Here is a 16,364-nt window from a genome sequence, read left to right as displayed (position 1 = left end):
GTTCCAGTTGTTTAAGATGAAAGGTAGTATATTATAATTTCTCACAGTAAATTGTACCTAGTATTCTGTTACTTCCCTTGTGATGACGCAAAGTAATGATGTAAGTAATCGTGGATTCTTCCTAATTTTATAGGGCTTGACAGACTTCCTATAAAGGACTGGAAAGCTTTGCAGCTATTGCACTCTGCTGTTGTAATATGGAAGCAGCCATGGACAATGCCTAAATGAATGAGTGTGACTGTGTTCCAATAAACTTTATCAACAAAAGTAGGCAGATTTGGCTCTGTATTAGAATCATGAAACTTCAGACACAGAAGGAGTTTTAAAATAATATAGCACAGGTTGAGCATCCCTTCTTAAAACACAGAGTGTAAATCTGGACATTTTGGATGGGTCCTGAGATTCTGTATTTCTAACAGTCTTAGAGACTGTGGCTCACATTTTTAGTTAGAAAGGCTTGCAACTCAGCCTGTCCAAAAACTGAATTAATCCTCTTCTCTGGTAAAAGTATACCATCTCCTACCCTGTTTCTGTAAGTATCAGTATTAGGCAAAAGAATAAGCAGGAAGCCCAAGAATCAGGATTAATCTTTCATATCCAGTTACCAACTGGACTTTTGTTAGTCACTAGGTTGTCTATCTTCTCCCTCCTTTATAACCTTCCTATCTTAGTCCCCTCCATGTATTTGTGCTTTTAATTAATCCCATAACATCTTTATCCAGAAGAATTAGGTATCTGTTACGTAGTCTACCTGTCTCTGTTCTCTTTTCTTAATTCTCTTTCATACAAATGCCAAAAAAACCTTTTCTGTAGGACAAAATCTGATTTTATCACTCTCTTGCCTAAAATCCCCTGTAATTTCTTTGTCATTTACAGAATAAATACCAGATTCAGTAGCATCACATACAAGACCCACCATGACAGGGTTTCTCCTTTTTTGGTTCACTTCTCTAGTTCACACAAAACTATTTACAATGCTCTCATTTTTGGCCTCCACATCTTTGCATAAATATTCTTGCCACTTGCGCTCTTTCCTAGTTCTTGTGGCAAATTCCTATTCATTCAAAATTTAGTTCTAGCATTATTTTGGGGTGGCCTTTTGACAGAATTTTTTAGTCTCCCCTTTATGTTCCCTAACAGATCCTGCATAATACTGTAATATATTTGGCATACCAGTCTTTTGCATCTACTAAACTATTTAATAGTAACTCCTCAGATCACAGAATTTTTTTTCTCATTAGTATACCCCAAATCTACCTTAACATTGAAGAATTCAGATATTTACTGAATGAATGCATTTATTCATTGAATTTATTTAATTCAATAGATGTCTCCACTTCTGACAAATGGGATCTGGTAAAAACCCCATGTTTACTCTGGTTACATATTCTCATACTCATACTTGATTAATTTGAAACAATTTGCATCTTAAAATGTTTAATCTTCCTATTTAAGAATCCGGTATAGCTGTCCATTTATTCATATCTGTTTAAATCTCCTTAGTTTGTTCATATAGGACATGATGCTTTATTTATTACATTTATTTTTGCTTTTTGTATTGATCTTTAGCTTGGATTTGGAAGTGAATGATTTGAATCTTTTTTTTCTTGTTTTTATAAGCTTTTGTCAGGAGTGATAAACCTAAACTATTCAGAGGACTACAAATCAAGGTAAGGTGATTATAGTGGAATGTTTTCATTTAGGAATTAAGTTATTTCTTTTTAAAATTTAAATGTTCAAATAAATTATTTATTTCAAAAACTGTACAAATATTAGATATGAATTTAAAATTTTAATTTTACAAAAAACTTTTTTTTTTTTTGTAGAGACAGAGTCTCACTGTACCACCCTCGGTAGAGTGCCGTGGCGTCACACGGCTCACAGCAACCTCCAGCTCTTGGGCTTAAGCGATTCTCTTACCTCAGCCTCCCGAGCAGCTGGGACTACAGGCGCCCACCACAACGCCCGGCTATTTTTTTGTTGCAGTTTGGCAGGGGCTGGGTTTGAACCCGCCACCCTCAGTATATGGGGCCAGCGCCCTACTCACTGAGCCACAGGTGCCGCCCACAAAAAACATTTTTTTAACTACTAGACTTTTTTTTGCCGTGGCATCACAGCAACCTCAAACTCTCTGGCTTAGGCGATTCTCTTGCCTCAGCCTCCCAAGTAGCTGGGACCTAACAGGTACCCGCCACAATGCCCGGCTATTTTTTTATTTTTTTAATTTTTTTGGCAGTTGTCATTGGTGTTTAACAGGCCCCGGCCCTGCTCGAACCCGCCACCTTCAGCATATGTGGCTGGTGCTCTTTTCAATGGGCTATGGGCGCTGAGTCTAACTAATAGACTTTGTAAAAGCAGTTTCAGGTTTACAGAAAAACTGAGCAGAAAGTGTACAGTATTCCCATACACTCTCTGGTTCCCACCCCAACCTTACTCTCCTGTTATACCATCTTGCAGTGGTATGGTATATTACCTACAGTTAATGAATAATACATCATTATTATTATTAATTACTTTTATAGTTTGTATTAGTTGATTCTTTGGGTTGCATAGTTATAGGAATTTTGCCAAATGTGTAGTATATATCCATCATTACATTATCATACAGAATAGTTTGACTACCCTAAAAATCTCTTATGCTGCACATGTTCATTCATCTTCCTCTCCTCCTTCCCCAGCCCCTGGCAACCACTGATCTTTTCACTGTCACTGTAAGAATTCTGCCTTTTCCAGAATGTGATAATGTGATATATAGCAAGAGTCATGCAGTGGGTAGCCTGTTCAGATTGGCTTCTTTTACTGAGCATATATATTTAAAATTCTTCAGTGTTTTGTCTTCGTTTTTTCTTTTTTAGAGTCTCGCTTTGTCGCCCTTGATAGAGTACTATGGCGTCATAGCTCACAGCAACCTCAAACTCTAGGGCTCAAGCGATTCTCTTGCCTCAGCCTCCCAAGTACCTGGGACTACAGGCACTCACCACATCGCCCAGCTATTTTTTTTTTTTTTTTAAGAGATGAGATCTCTGGCTTAGGCTGGTCTCGAACTCATGAGCTCAGGCAGCCCACCCACCCTGGCCTCGCAGAGTGCTAGGATTACAGGGATGAGCCACCATTCCCAGCTTCAGTGTCTTTTCCACAGCTCAATAGCTCATTTTTGTATTGCTGAATGATATTCTGTTGAACCACAGTTTGTTTTTCCATTCACCTGTCAAAGGACATGTTGGTTGCTTACAGTTTTTGGCAATTAAGAGTAAAGCCACTTGAGCAGTGCCTGTGGCTCAGAGGAGTAGGGCACCGGCCCCATATACTAGAGGTGGCGGGTTCAAACCCGGCCCCAGCCAAAAACTGCAAAAAAAAGAGTAAAGCCACTATAAATATTTTTGTATGTTTTCTGTATACACATTTTAAACTCATTTAGGTAGGTAAACCAGAAGCACAATTCCTGGGTCACATAGTCAAGATTGTTGAGCTGTGTAAAAAAAGTGCAAAACTCTCTTCTACAGTGGCCATATACTGTTTCATTTGCACTAGCAGTGCTGTTGCTTCACATCCTCACCATCATCAGGTTTGTCACTGAGATTTTAGCCATTCTAGTAAGTACATAGTGGTGTATCATTGTTTTAATTTGCAGTTCCCTAGTAATACATGATTTGAGCATCTTCTCATGTTTTTATTGGCCATCTAATTTTTTATTTTTTGAGACAAAGTCTCACTTTGTTGCCCTTGGTAGAGTGCTGTGGTGTCATAGCTCACAGCAACCTCAAACTCTTGGGCTCAAGTGATCCTCTTACCCTAGCCTCCCTAGTACCTGGGACTACAGGCACCCATGACAGCACCTGGCTATTTTCAGAGACAGGGTCTTGCTCTTGCTTAGGCTGGTCTCGAACTTTTGAGCTCAGGCAATCCACCTACCTCAGCCTCCCAGAGTTCTGGGATTACAGGTGTGAGCCACAGCGCCCAGCTACATTTGTTATTTTATTTTTTATAATAGTGGGCATCCTCATGTGTGTGAGGTACTCTCATTGTGGCTTTGATTTGCATTTCTCTTGTAATTAACTGGTGTTGAACATTTTTTCATATGCTTGTTACCCATTTGTATATCATCTTTGGAGCACTGGCTATTCAAGTCCTTTGCCTTATTTTCATTTTTACAGAGATACACATGTGAGTTTACCAAACTCACATGTATTTCCTTCCCTCCTCCCCACCCTTCTGCTTGGTTACCATTGAGTTTTACTTCCATATGTGCAATACTAAATTGGATCGACTAGTTCCAATTTAGTATTGAGTACATGTGGCATTTGTTTTTCCATTCTTGCAATACTTCACTTAGAAGAGTGGTCTGCAAGGCCAGGCATGGTAGCTCACATCTATAATCCTAGGACTCTGGGAGGCTGAGGTGGGTGGATTGCCCAAGCTCACAAGTTTGAGTCTAGCCTGAGCTAGAGCAAAACCTCATCTCTAAAAGTAGCCAGGCATTGTGACCAGTACCTGTAGTCCCAGCTACTGGGAAGGCTGAGGCAAGGGAATCGTTTGAGCCCAAGAGTCTGAGGTTGCTGTGAGCTGTGATGCCATGGCACTTGACCTAGGGTGACAAAGTGAGACTGTCTCAAAAAAGAATGGTCTCCAGTTCCATCCGGGTTGTTACACAAGATACTAGATCAGCAGTTTTTATGGCTGAGTAGTACTCTATGTATACACGTACCACATTTTATTAATCCTCTCATGTATTGATGGGCACTCGGGTTGTTCCCACATCTTTCAAATTGTGAATAGTGCTGCTATAAACATTAGAGTGCAAGCATCTCTTCAATAAAATTTTTTTTTTCCCCTTTAGCTAAATACCTAGTAGTGGAATTACTGAAATCAGATCTTTTAATTTCAGGCCTTAGTTTCTTTTACATGTGGCTATTCAGTTTTCCCAGCTCCATTGTTTGAATAGGGATTCTTTTCCGCAGTGTATGTTTTTGTTGGCTTTGTCAAAGATCAGATGCCTTTGCCCATTTTTTAATGGGGTTGTCTTTTGCTGTCACTGTTGAGTTGTAGGAGTCCCATATATTCTGGATATCAACCCTTTATCATGTATTTGATTAGCAAGTATTTTCTCCCCTTCTTTAAGTTGCCTTTTCACTCTGTTCATTGTTTCCTTTGATACACAGTTTTTAAGTTTGATGTTGTGCTATTTGTCTATTTTTGCTTTTTTGCCGCTTTTTTATTGGGCTTTTTTTGTTGCTGAGTAAGCTTTAAGAGTTCTAATATTTTGGGCGGCGCCTGTGGCTCAGTGAGTAGGGCGCCGGCCCCATATGCCGAGGGTGGCGGGTTCAAACCCGGCCCTGGCCAAAACTGCAACAACAAAAAAATAGCCGGGCGTTGTGGCGGGCGCCTGTAGTCCCAGCTACTCGGGAGGCTGAGGCAAGAGAATCGCGTAAGCCCAGGAGTTGGAGGTTGCTGTGAGCTGTGTGAGGCCACGGCACTCTACCGAGGGCCATAAAGTGAGACTCTTGTCTCTACAAAAAAAAAAGAGTTCTAATATTTTTAACACAAGTCCTTTATCACATATGTGTTCTGCAATTGGTCACAGTATAAAATTCCTTTTATACATTGTTGGATTTGATTTGCTAATATTTTGTTAAAGATTTTTATAACTATGTTCTATCTTATTTCACTTTTTAAATTTATCAAAAAACTGTAAACAATTTATGAAGTAATTTGACTAAAAATGTTTAGTGGTGTTGTTATTGATTCAGTCCCTCAGAGGGCCTCTCTTTCTAAACTCCACAGATGGGTTGGGAATATACCAAGTCCTAATAATCACGTCAGAACTTGTGTCCATCTCTGGAATTCACAACCCCACAGGACCTGGAAAAACTGGCGCATAGTTGCCAAAAGAAGTTTTGAGAGCTTCCTACACCATCACTGCTACATATTTAGTTAATATGGTTTTCCTTAATTTAATTGAAGATTTGATCTTTTTAACAAATGGGTTTGTGTTATATTTCCTACCTAGAGTTAGAATTTCTTAGTGCTCTTTGGGAAAATGTTGGATTCCCAATGAAAGGAGCTTAGGTTTTAGGAACCCTGCCTAATTTAAGGTGATTACAGTAAAATCATTAGATTTGTTAAGCCAAGGAAAATTTATGATGCATCTGTGTCTGATCATTTATATGCACAGCATTTTTCAAAACATTGCTCTTATATCAAAATTTTCTCATTATTTGAACTTGTCTATCTTTATTAGATTTAAATCTCAGTTGAGTTTGAGAGTATGTCGTATACAATAAATATTTGTTACGTACATTCAATAAGTTCAAATCCCAAATAAACTATCTTGATACCAACAGGTATTTTTCTCTTTGCAGGTAAAATAATTTCTTTAATTCACATTTTTTTAATCCCATTATATTCCTTCCTAAAAGACTTCCTTTAAGAACTGTTGATCATGGTGTTATGTCTAAAAGCTTTTTTCTTCATTACTGTTAAATTTAGTTAAGCTAGATTGAATTACTTTGATCTTGACTGAGGCTAAGAAGGCACTTTCTAAGCAGAAAATAATGAAGGTGCCTCTCTTACTTTGTAGTATGTTCGTGGTTCAGACCCTGTGTTAAAGCTTTTGGACGATAATGGGAACATTGCTGAAGAGCTGAGCATCCTCAAGTGGAACACAGACAGCGTGGAAGAGTTCCTGAGCGAGAAGTTGGAGCGCTTATAAATCTTGCTTAAATTTGTCCTTTTTGTTTCCTTATCAAATGAAATATTACAGCACCTAGGAAATAATTTAGTTTTGCTTGCTTCCATTGATCAACCTTTTACTGTGAGGCATTAAACATCTAATTAGATCTTGAAGTGGCAGCATAGCCCAGGATATCTAAGGAGTTGGCAAGCTTAACAAAACCCATCTTTTATAAATTTCCATCTTCCTGCATTTGTTGATACCACTAACGAAATGCTTTGTAACAGACTGTGGTTAATTATGCAAATGATAGTTTCTGATAATTGGTCCAGTTTTACAAATAACAGATTTTTCAATTAGGGAGGTTAATAAGATAGATGATTACTATGCTTCATGTGCTGTGTGCTCTTTGAAAGTCATAACAGAAAACTACAAAGCAAATGAGATATACCGAGCCTCAACAGATTCCCTGCTCCTCAGATGCCTCATATTTTTCTATTACCCAGCCTTCATTTTAATAGAAATTTTGTTTATAGTTAATAATGAATGCCCTGCATGAAAACTTTGTAGCTTCATTATTGTGAAACATTCACAAAGATTTGCATTAATGAAGACTACACAGAAAACCTTTCAAAGGATTTGTGTGGATCTGATATTTGGCAAATTTTTGAGTTTTATATTCTTACAGAAAACTTCATTTTAAAATCATCATTTGTAAGACCAAAATATAAATAAAAAGTTTCAAACATCTATTCGTACTTCAGATTCTTCTGGTTTGTTCTTTCATGTTTAAAAAATACATTTTGTACTCTTATTTTCTTTTCACATAAGCTGCTTTTTTAGCCAGAATGTAAAAATAGCTATGCTATTTAAAACTTACCAAAACTTAATGTTGGTAATACTGTTTTATATTTGTCTGATTTTATTTTTCAGAGTTCTTTCATTTATGAACACATTTTTCATTGGTATCTAATCACATAAGAAGTATCTCTTAATAATATACAATATTTTTATTAATGGTTATAGTTTTTCTTTGCTGAACTTTCAGGTGAATTCTTCATAAGAGATGGTTCATAAAACTAACATTCATCCAAATGAATCCTGTGTCATTTTAACTCTCTTATGAACCTATCAAATTGATCTCATATCCTCCTATGTCAGAGGATAAATTCTTATAATCTGGAAACTTTCCTAATTGTTGTTTTTGAATTACTATCTTAATGAAGGATATTTGGAAATCTATAAGGGCAACTCTGTCAGAGAAAGATTACAAAACATTCATTTTTAATGAAGATCATTTACTAATCTTTACTAGCAATTTGTGTTATATAATATTTAAAATTTCAAAGTCTACTTTTTAAGCTAACGAGAGTGAATATAAACCCTGGCCAATTTGGCTAAAAAACAACATAAGAATTCTGGCCGACAGATTATGTTCTACTTTTGATGATCATCCATAGCATTGGAGATGGGCATCCTTTTGATAGTACAAGGCCCTGGTTAAATGTGCCTGTAATCCCTAATGGTTATTACTGCTTCAGAACAAGAAGATTAAGCCAATTATGGACAGTGGGAAAAAAACAGCAAGAGTGGTTGCCACTATATACAAAAGAATAGTGGTATTGAAGAATGAGACTTCAAAACTTGTGGGATTGGCATAGAGATCTACTTGGACTCGTTTCTGGGCAGGAAGAGCATCTGGCATTGGGAAATTTATTTTTAAAATGAAGAGAAGCCTAAGCAGTCTATTGTATTCGAGTTACTATGAGAGATCAAAGAGTTGAAGAGCCCCACAGTATCTTAGAGCTTCCAAGTTCTCAAGTTGATGAATAAAAGGGTATCTTCCCAAGCCCCACTATTTTAATTGAGAGATTCAAGTTAATCAGCCAATTCCAACTGTTTTTCACCAATTACAATCAAAGAACAGCTTTTTAAAGAAACAAGACTGCTGATTACCAATAAAGGGGTATAAATACTGATCCAGAAAGTACCATTTTGTAGCCAAATTCTGACATTTGATTACGCTTATTCAGATTCACAAACATGGATATGTAATAGTCATTTGATATTTATGACTTTGCTTCCCCTGCCAAAATTATGTTACTTATAGCCTAAAACAGTGAATTCATCTCTAAATTTCTGAGTTTGGCAAAAGTTTCTTTTTAGGAGCTATAAGCAAGAACTGCTGTTTCCTGTTTTAATAGGATTTGAGGCTTGAAAGCCATTCTAAAAATTAATAAAATGCAGAAAATATTTTTGAAAATAAATAACTTCAAAACTTTGAAAGTTACAATTGGCAGTAGCTAGTATGTAAAAACATGTCTACAAACATATGGGAAGGAGTAGAGATTCTAGATACCAGCACAACTGGATAATTACTTGAAAATTAAATTATATCCTTTTAGAAGATTCTTTGGGGGAGAGGGCATGATAATTCAAAATCGATTTTTGCACACAAAATGTAAACATTTTACCCTTGAACTGGACACTGGCCTAGGAATCAGTAGCATGAAACGTGGTTACTTAAAAATATTGAAAGGATAAAACTAAGGTTAATTGTATGAAGCCCTCCAAAACTTGACTTCTACTGTTAGCTACTCCTGTAACATACATCCCCAGTACTGTATTTTATCTGTCTAGAATTTTGAAGAGATTGAAGTTCAGACCTTGAAATTCAAAACCTTTTAAAACCATTTTGGTAGAAATACTGGAGTTTATCCTCATTTTTCAGATTTCCTTTGTGAATTTACCTACCCTAAAATTGATTTGTAACACCATAACATTTACAGCACTTTCATAGTCACTCAGCAAGACACACAGCATCAAATAACTTGAGTTGCCCAACATCCATGTTCCCAGCTGAGGCTGAACAAGGGACACTGCCTGGTTCCACCTCTCAGACCATAAGCAGTGTGAGAGTTGGAACACTGGCACTAAGATGTGGCACTAAACACTCTGAAAATGCCTCCCCGACTGTAGTATTGAAATGCTATCTAGTGTTCATGAGTACAAGAAGGCTGGAACACTTGTTTGGGGGGAAATACGTGTTTTAATAAGCTTTGTTCAGTCATAAGGGTTTTTTTTGTTTTTTAGAAAGAGTCTCACTTTGTGAGTGTCAGAGTGCCCCGGCTTTGTTGCTCACAGCAACATCAAACTCTTGGGCTCAAACAATTCTCTTGTCTCAGCCTCCCAAGTAGCTGGGACTACAGGTGTCTGCCACCACACCCAGCTTTTTTTTTTTTTTTTTGCAGTTTTTGGCCAGGGCTGGGTTTGAACCCGCCACCTCTGGCATATGGGGCCAATGCCCTACTCCTTTGAGCCGCAGGCACTGCCCCCAGCTATTTTTTTTTTTTTTTTTTTTTTTAGAGACAGAGTCTCATTTTGTTGCCCTTGGTAGAGTACTGTGGCATCACAGCTCACAGCAACCTCCAGCTCTTGGGCTTAGGCAATTCTCTTGCCTCAGCCTCCCGAGTAGCTGGGACTACAGGTGACCGCCACAACACCTGGCTATTTTTTTGTTTCAGTTTGTCCAGGGCTAGGGTTTAAACCCGCCACCCTGGGTATATGGGGCTGGTGCCCTACTCACTGAGCCATAGGCACCGCCCCCTATTTTTTTTTTTTTTTTTTTTTTAGAGACAGGGTCTCGCACTTGCTCAGGCTGTTCTCAAACCTGTGAGCTCAGGCAATGCACCCACCTTGGCCTCCCATAATCCTCCAGAGTGCTAGGAGTATAGGCATGAGCCACTGCACCCAGCCAAACTTACCTACTTTAAATGCACATATCTTCCCATTTTAGCTCAACAACATAAGACTCTCCAGTTCTTTCCTGTACAAAATGAAATCCCCTTTCCATCTCTAGCCCCTGCCTACTCACTCAGTGTCAGCTAGATCTCACCTCCACGGTGGGCTCAGCCCAGAGCCGCCAAACCTCTTCTAGTCTAGCTTCATAACAAACCACCCCTAAACGTAATGTTTTAAAACACATTATTTCTTGCTGACAAATCTAATTTGGGTAGGGCTTACTGAGGACAGCTCCTCTCTGGGCTATAAGGTATCAGCTGGAGAAGCTCAGCTGGGGCGAGGTAGATATGCACTTCCAAGATAGATCCCCACACGGCTGACAAATTGGCCCTGGTGTCAGTTCCTTTCTTTTAAACAGCTTGGGCTTCCTGAGTACACAGTGACTGTTCCAAAAGCAAGCATCCTAAGAGGCGAGAGCTGCAAACTACCAACTTCTAAGGCCGGATCCCAGAGAGGGCAGTATCACTTCTACCATCTTCTATGAGTTAAGCAGTCACAAAGCCCAGATTCAGGAGAAGGGACCATAGATTCAATAGAAGGCAGTCAGAACAATTATGGAACCATGTTTACAACCTGCCATACAAGGCCAGGCGCAGTGGCTCATGCCTGTAATCCTAGCACTCTGGTAGGTCAAGGTGGGCGGATTTGCTTGAGCTCATGAGTTCGAGACCAGCCTGAGCCAGAATGAGACCCCCGTCTAAAAAAATAGCCGGGCACTGTGGCAGGTGCCTGTAGTCCCAGCTACTGGGGAGGCTGAGTCAAGAGGATTACTTGAGTCCAAGATTTGAGGTTGCTGTGAGCTGTGATACCACAGCACTCTGCCAAGGGCGATAAAATGAGACTCTATAAGTTATCAGCTGGAGAAGCTCAGCTGGAGCTAGGTAGGTATGCACTTCCAAGATACCACTTTCAAAATAAATAAATAAAACCTCCCACACCTCCTCATCTATAGCCCAATGCTTTTGCATGACTTATTTTTTGTATGTTTTGCCTTAAGGGGCATTTTTTTTCTCACTTCAGATTTGCTTTTAGGACTGTTTGAGAAATTCTGAGTTGCTACGTATAATTCTGGGTCTACCCATTGGTCAGGCATGCAGATGATTTAACCAGAAGCAAGAACTTGTTTCCTAGATTTCCAATTAGAGCAAAGCAACTTCATCAGCTTCACAAGCTAATCATCAGTGCAATATGAGCATCTCTCATCCAAGTACTAACCAGGCCCGACCCTGCTTAGCTTCCGAGATCAGACGAGATCGGGCGCGTTCAGGGTGGTATGGCCGTAGACACAATATGAGCATCTCTAAATTAGCTCCACACAAAACCCTGTCAACCTTGAAGTTGAGCTTTACAGGACACCTGTCCACTCTCCTTGCACAAGTGAATAATTCTGTATATCAGGTCACCTTATCTGTAATTGGTATGAATGAACATCATATATATATGAGTACACTGATTTGTCTTAAATAGCCTAACATTCCTTCTTGTGATATGGTATCCAGATATTTGGTCAAACTCTACGTGTTGCTGTGAAGATACTTTTAAGATGTGATTAACGTTTGTTAAAAGTAGATTACCTCCATAGTATAAGCAGGCCTTATCTAATCAGTTGAAGATCTTAACAAGATTTCCCAAAGTAGAAGAAATTCTACCTCAAGAATGCAACATATAAACCCCGCCTGGGTTTCCCTGCAGATTTCAGACCGAGGACTGTGACATCTCACTCTTGCTCAGCTGCTCATGAACTTCTGAGCGCAAGTGATCCTCCCGCCTGGGCCTCCCAGAATGCTGGAATTACAGACATAAGCCACCACACCCAGCAGGAGAGAGAGTTAATATTGATTCGGTTTCTCTAGAGAACACAGACTAATTCGCATTTTGTAATATTCTGTGCATTAATGATTAACTTTCATTTATAAACGTTTACAAGGAAAAAACATAAATCTAGATTACTACAGGCTCTATACAACCTATGCTCAGACCCTGCCAGATTGACAGATTCCTCTTCCAAGCCACCAGGCCAAAGTGCCTTTTTCAAGATGGTGGTGGTTTCCCCATTAGGGGTAACATACGGGATTGTTTATGTTTAGCTGTATATTGATATACAATCAAACCCAATTAAATGATTCACTCAGCACTGTAAAAATGTAAAGAAAAAAAGTTTAAAAAATCAGCTTTTGGGTGTAAACAATAATGTTGATTAGTTCAGAAGTTTCTGAAAGGCAGAATAGTGGGAAAAATATGTTTTGTAATTGATTCACAAACAAAAGTGAAAAAATTACTAGGTAATAAACTAGCATAGCTCTGGAAGAAATACCTCCTGTCAAATGAATGCGATCTCTTGACAAAGTTACCAGTCTGTTAAAACAGAAGGAAGTGATGGATGTAATCTGTTCTCAATATAGCCAGGTATTTTATCCTATCTGACATTACATAGTTATTCCTAAACTACAAAAAATACGATTTGACACCTCAGTTCTTAAGTGGGTGTATTTGAGAATGCTAAAGGATTTGTTCTGTTATCCTCATAGATCACTGTCAACACCCAGCCAGGTGAGCGTCATCTTCAGGTTTCCATGATGACGTGACTGTTGCTAGAATCATGGTACTTGGCAGTGAGTAACCAAGATGGAGAGAAAAGGTACCAACAATTGGGGATTCTCCTACTCCCTGTCATTTTTTTTCCATTCACTGTTGGAAAACAGTGTCACTTTTATTGTTTCCCCTCCCTGTAACTTCTCGTGAAATAGCCTAGAAATTTGCTTCTATGTCTTATACTTCATGGTGCCAATCCTCTATAAAGGTAGTCCCTCTGGCCTCTCCTTTAAGTATTTACCATTTTGTTGATTGGTCTCATGACCACTGGGTGCACTGAGCTTTGTGTCTTCATCCCTTCGTGCTCTTGTCCAGAGGAAGTCCAGATTTTTAAAAGTTTGAGTCCAAAGATGTTTTTGAATATTGACCTTTCCAAGGCTTCCTTCTTCCACTGCCGTGAAGGATCAGCAGTTGGCGTAGAGCCTGTGCCACATTAAGATCACACTCACTCACACTATCTAAACAAATTAGAATGCAATTATATTTTAAGGGATTCTTTATCAAGTGATACATCATATCTTTTCTTTACAAGCCCACATTTATTGTGTTTAAACTATAGCTTAATTTACAAAAGTTCAGTTTAGCAAGCAACTATTCAAGAAGTCATTGATGCATATTAAGAAGCTTGGGACTTACCTTGTAGGTTGAAGGGTCTCAGAATTCAGAGTATATTAGAATTGCCTTTGCAAGTTTCTAAAATATACAGAGCATAAGACACTAGTCCCAGAGCTTCTAGTCCAGAAGGTCTGAATTTCTACCAAGTAATCTGCATTTCTACCAAGAACCAAAGATAATTGTGATACAGAAAGTCCTTAGGCCACATTTTGAAAAACACAGCTGTAGGAAGAGAGCTCCTAAGCAAGTGTTGAGCATTGTGGCATGATCATATAAGTTTTTCATATTGTTATTAGAGATGGTGTCTCCTCTCAGTTCCATATTTTAGGTAAGTTTTAGCTGCAGGTGAATTGGAAAAAAGGCCAATTTGGAGGCTATTGCAGTAGCCCAAGAAAGCAAAGATGAGGACAGAGCAAAGCAAGAGCTGAATGGATAATGCAGATATGAAAATATATTAGGAATCCCAAATTAAAATGCCTATAAGAGCCAGCCAAGGAAAGATTGTAAATAGTGAAGACAGCTGCTTCTCGGTTCCAGCTGATCTTGGCTGTGGCAGAATATGGACCCAATGTTACCAAAAACTCTAGTTTCTCGGGAGAATCCAGAAATTTGCATTTAAAATGCGGAACATCCTCATTTTTAAATAGTGGCAACAAATTTAAATTCTTCCCAACCTCAACAGAAGCCAGATGTGATTTTAGGCTCACATATCAATTTGCAACCTCTTTATTCCTTGAGGAAGGAAAAGGGAACATCATGGGCAGTGTGACTGACTCATGGATTATGAGACTAAGAATTCAGCCCAAGAGTCATTTAAGTAGAAAGTGAAGCATCCACGTGGAGTTTGAGTTCAAGAAGTCTTTGATGTCCCTGACCTCGGTAGAGTGGCTTCTGGTTGGTGGTGCCCATCTTATATCAGCCAGGGACAAAGTAATCTTTTACTTACCTCAGGCTGGCTTCTGAGCTCATGCCTGGTTCATGCCTTGGACACATGGGTTGCTGGAAAAATAAAGGAAAAAAAGTCCATGAGCTTTTTTTTTTTTTTTTTTTTGCAGTTTTGGCCTGGGCTGGGTTTGAACCCCCCACTTCCAGTATATGGGATCAGTGCCCCACTTCTTTGAGCCACAGGCGCCACCCAAGTCTATGAGCTTTTCAAGGGAAGTTGTTTAAATGGGAGTTGCTATCTGTGGCTAAAGCTCAGAAGAAAGGTCTGAGAAAGGGAGGAAGAGGTTTGGAAGTCCTTAGCAAATATACATAAAACTCATATGTATATTTATAACCTGTACAAATTCAATCAAACACATTTGGCACAATAGAGAGAGGTAAAAAATCTAAATAGAATAGTTTCTTCACTCAACATACGCACCAAATTGAGTTTGAGATGGAAAATGTGCCGGCGCAGTGGCTCACCGATAATCCTAGCACTCTGGCAGGCTGAAGCAGGTGGATTGCATAAGCTTCAGGAGTTCAAGGCCAGCCTGAGCCAGATCAAGACCCTATCTCTAAAAAATAGCCAGGTGTTGTGGTAGGCACCTGTAGTCCCAGCTACTCAGGAGGCTGAAGCAAGAGAATTGCTTGAGCCCAAGAGTTTGAGGTTGCTGTGAACTGTGATGCCACAGTGCTCTACCCAGGGCGAAAGAGTGAGGATTTGTCTCACACACACACACACACACACACACAAAGAGAGAGAGAGATGGAAAATGTGTCTTCCACCATTTAGTCTCAATTCCCACATCACCAACAGCTGAGCACTTAGTTATACTATGTCCAGTTCTAGGGGATTTTCAGGGGTAAATTTCATTACATGCAACATTTTTACCTTACACACTAATTTTAGAGCTTCCCATCCAAAATCTGAGTCCACTATATTAAAACCATAAGAAACGATGAAGATCACCCTTGGAAAGAATGTAATGGAAAGAGCAGCGCAGCAGCGAGGGCAGGAGAATGTTAGAGTCTGAAAAGGAAAACAGCACGAGGAGCCGTGGGAAAGAAAGGCAGCAGAGGCTGGGAAGAGCCTGCGAAGCCGTCGTGGGCACCACGGCACAGGTGTTTCATGTTACACGCAGTAAAGACTAATATGTCCATTCAGTTTTGCAATTAGAAGGTCATTGGTGACCTTACCAGAAACTCTTTAACTCAACTGCCATAACAAAGTACCACAGACTGGGTGGCTTAAACAACAGAAATTTTATTCTCACAGTACCGGAGGCTAAAAGTCAGAGGTCACGGTGTCAGCAGCAGGTTGGTTTCTTCTGAGGCCTTTCTCCCTGGCTCGTCCAGTCCCTGTGTCTTCACATGGCCTTCGTGGTCTTTCCTCTGTGCGTGTCCCTGTGCCTTAATCTCTTTTTCTTACAAGGCACTAGTCATTTTGGACGGGGCCCACCCTAGTGATCTCATTTTCACTCAACCTCTTTAAAGACCCTCTCAGCAAATAGCCACATTCTGAGGTGCTAGCAATTAGGACTTCAACACAGGAATCTGGGGGTGTGGGAGACACAGTTCAGCCCGTGACACTGCCAGAAACCAGACTTGGGGTAGGTGAGAAGTGATTTGGAGAGAAATGCAGAGCTGGAACTCCTGAAGACAAGTGTTTGGAGAAATTTGAGTAAGACAGGAAAGAGCTACACTGGATTTGAGGGTCAAAGGAAGTTTTTTAGCCTGAGAGAAACTTGAGTGTGTTTAT

At 39.4% G+C, this 16,364-nt stretch overlaps 1 protein-coding gene and 1 non-coding gene across 2 annotated transcripts in view; both read left to right on the top strand.

Moving 5' to 3' along the window:
• Positions 1-7,422, top strand: part of SELENOF (selenoprotein F) — a 31,366-nt gene extending 23,944 nt beyond the window's left edge. The window contains exons 4-5 of the mRNA XM_053591053.1: positions 1,621-1,670; positions 6,578-7,422. Coding sequence (XP_053447028.1) covers positions 1,621-1,670; positions 6,578-6,709 — 182 coding nt within the window. The 3' untranslated portion in view covers positions 6,710-7,422. The remainder of the gene's footprint in view (positions 1-1,620; positions 1,671-6,577) is intronic.
• Positions 7,423-14,543: 7,121 nt separating this feature from the next.
• LOC128587056 (small nucleolar RNA SNORA48) lies at positions 14,544-14,673 on the top strand. Its single transcript, XR_008380483.1, has one exon. It is a non-coding gene; the product is annotated as a small nucleolar RNA SNORA48 (small nucleolar RNA).
• The last annotated feature ends 1,691 nt before the right edge of the window (positions 14,674-16,364 follow it).

The sequence above is a fragment of the Nycticebus coucang genome, chromosome 5 (genome assembly GCF_027406575.1).
Source record: "Nycticebus coucang isolate mNycCou1 chromosome 5, mNycCou1.pri, whole genome shotgun sequence".
NCBI classification, from domain to species: domain Eukaryota; kingdom Metazoa; phylum Chordata; class Mammalia; order Primates; family Lorisidae; genus Nycticebus; species Nycticebus coucang.
Note: the sequence above shows the minus strand (reverse complement) of the source record. Positions and strands in the feature narration are given on the sequence as shown.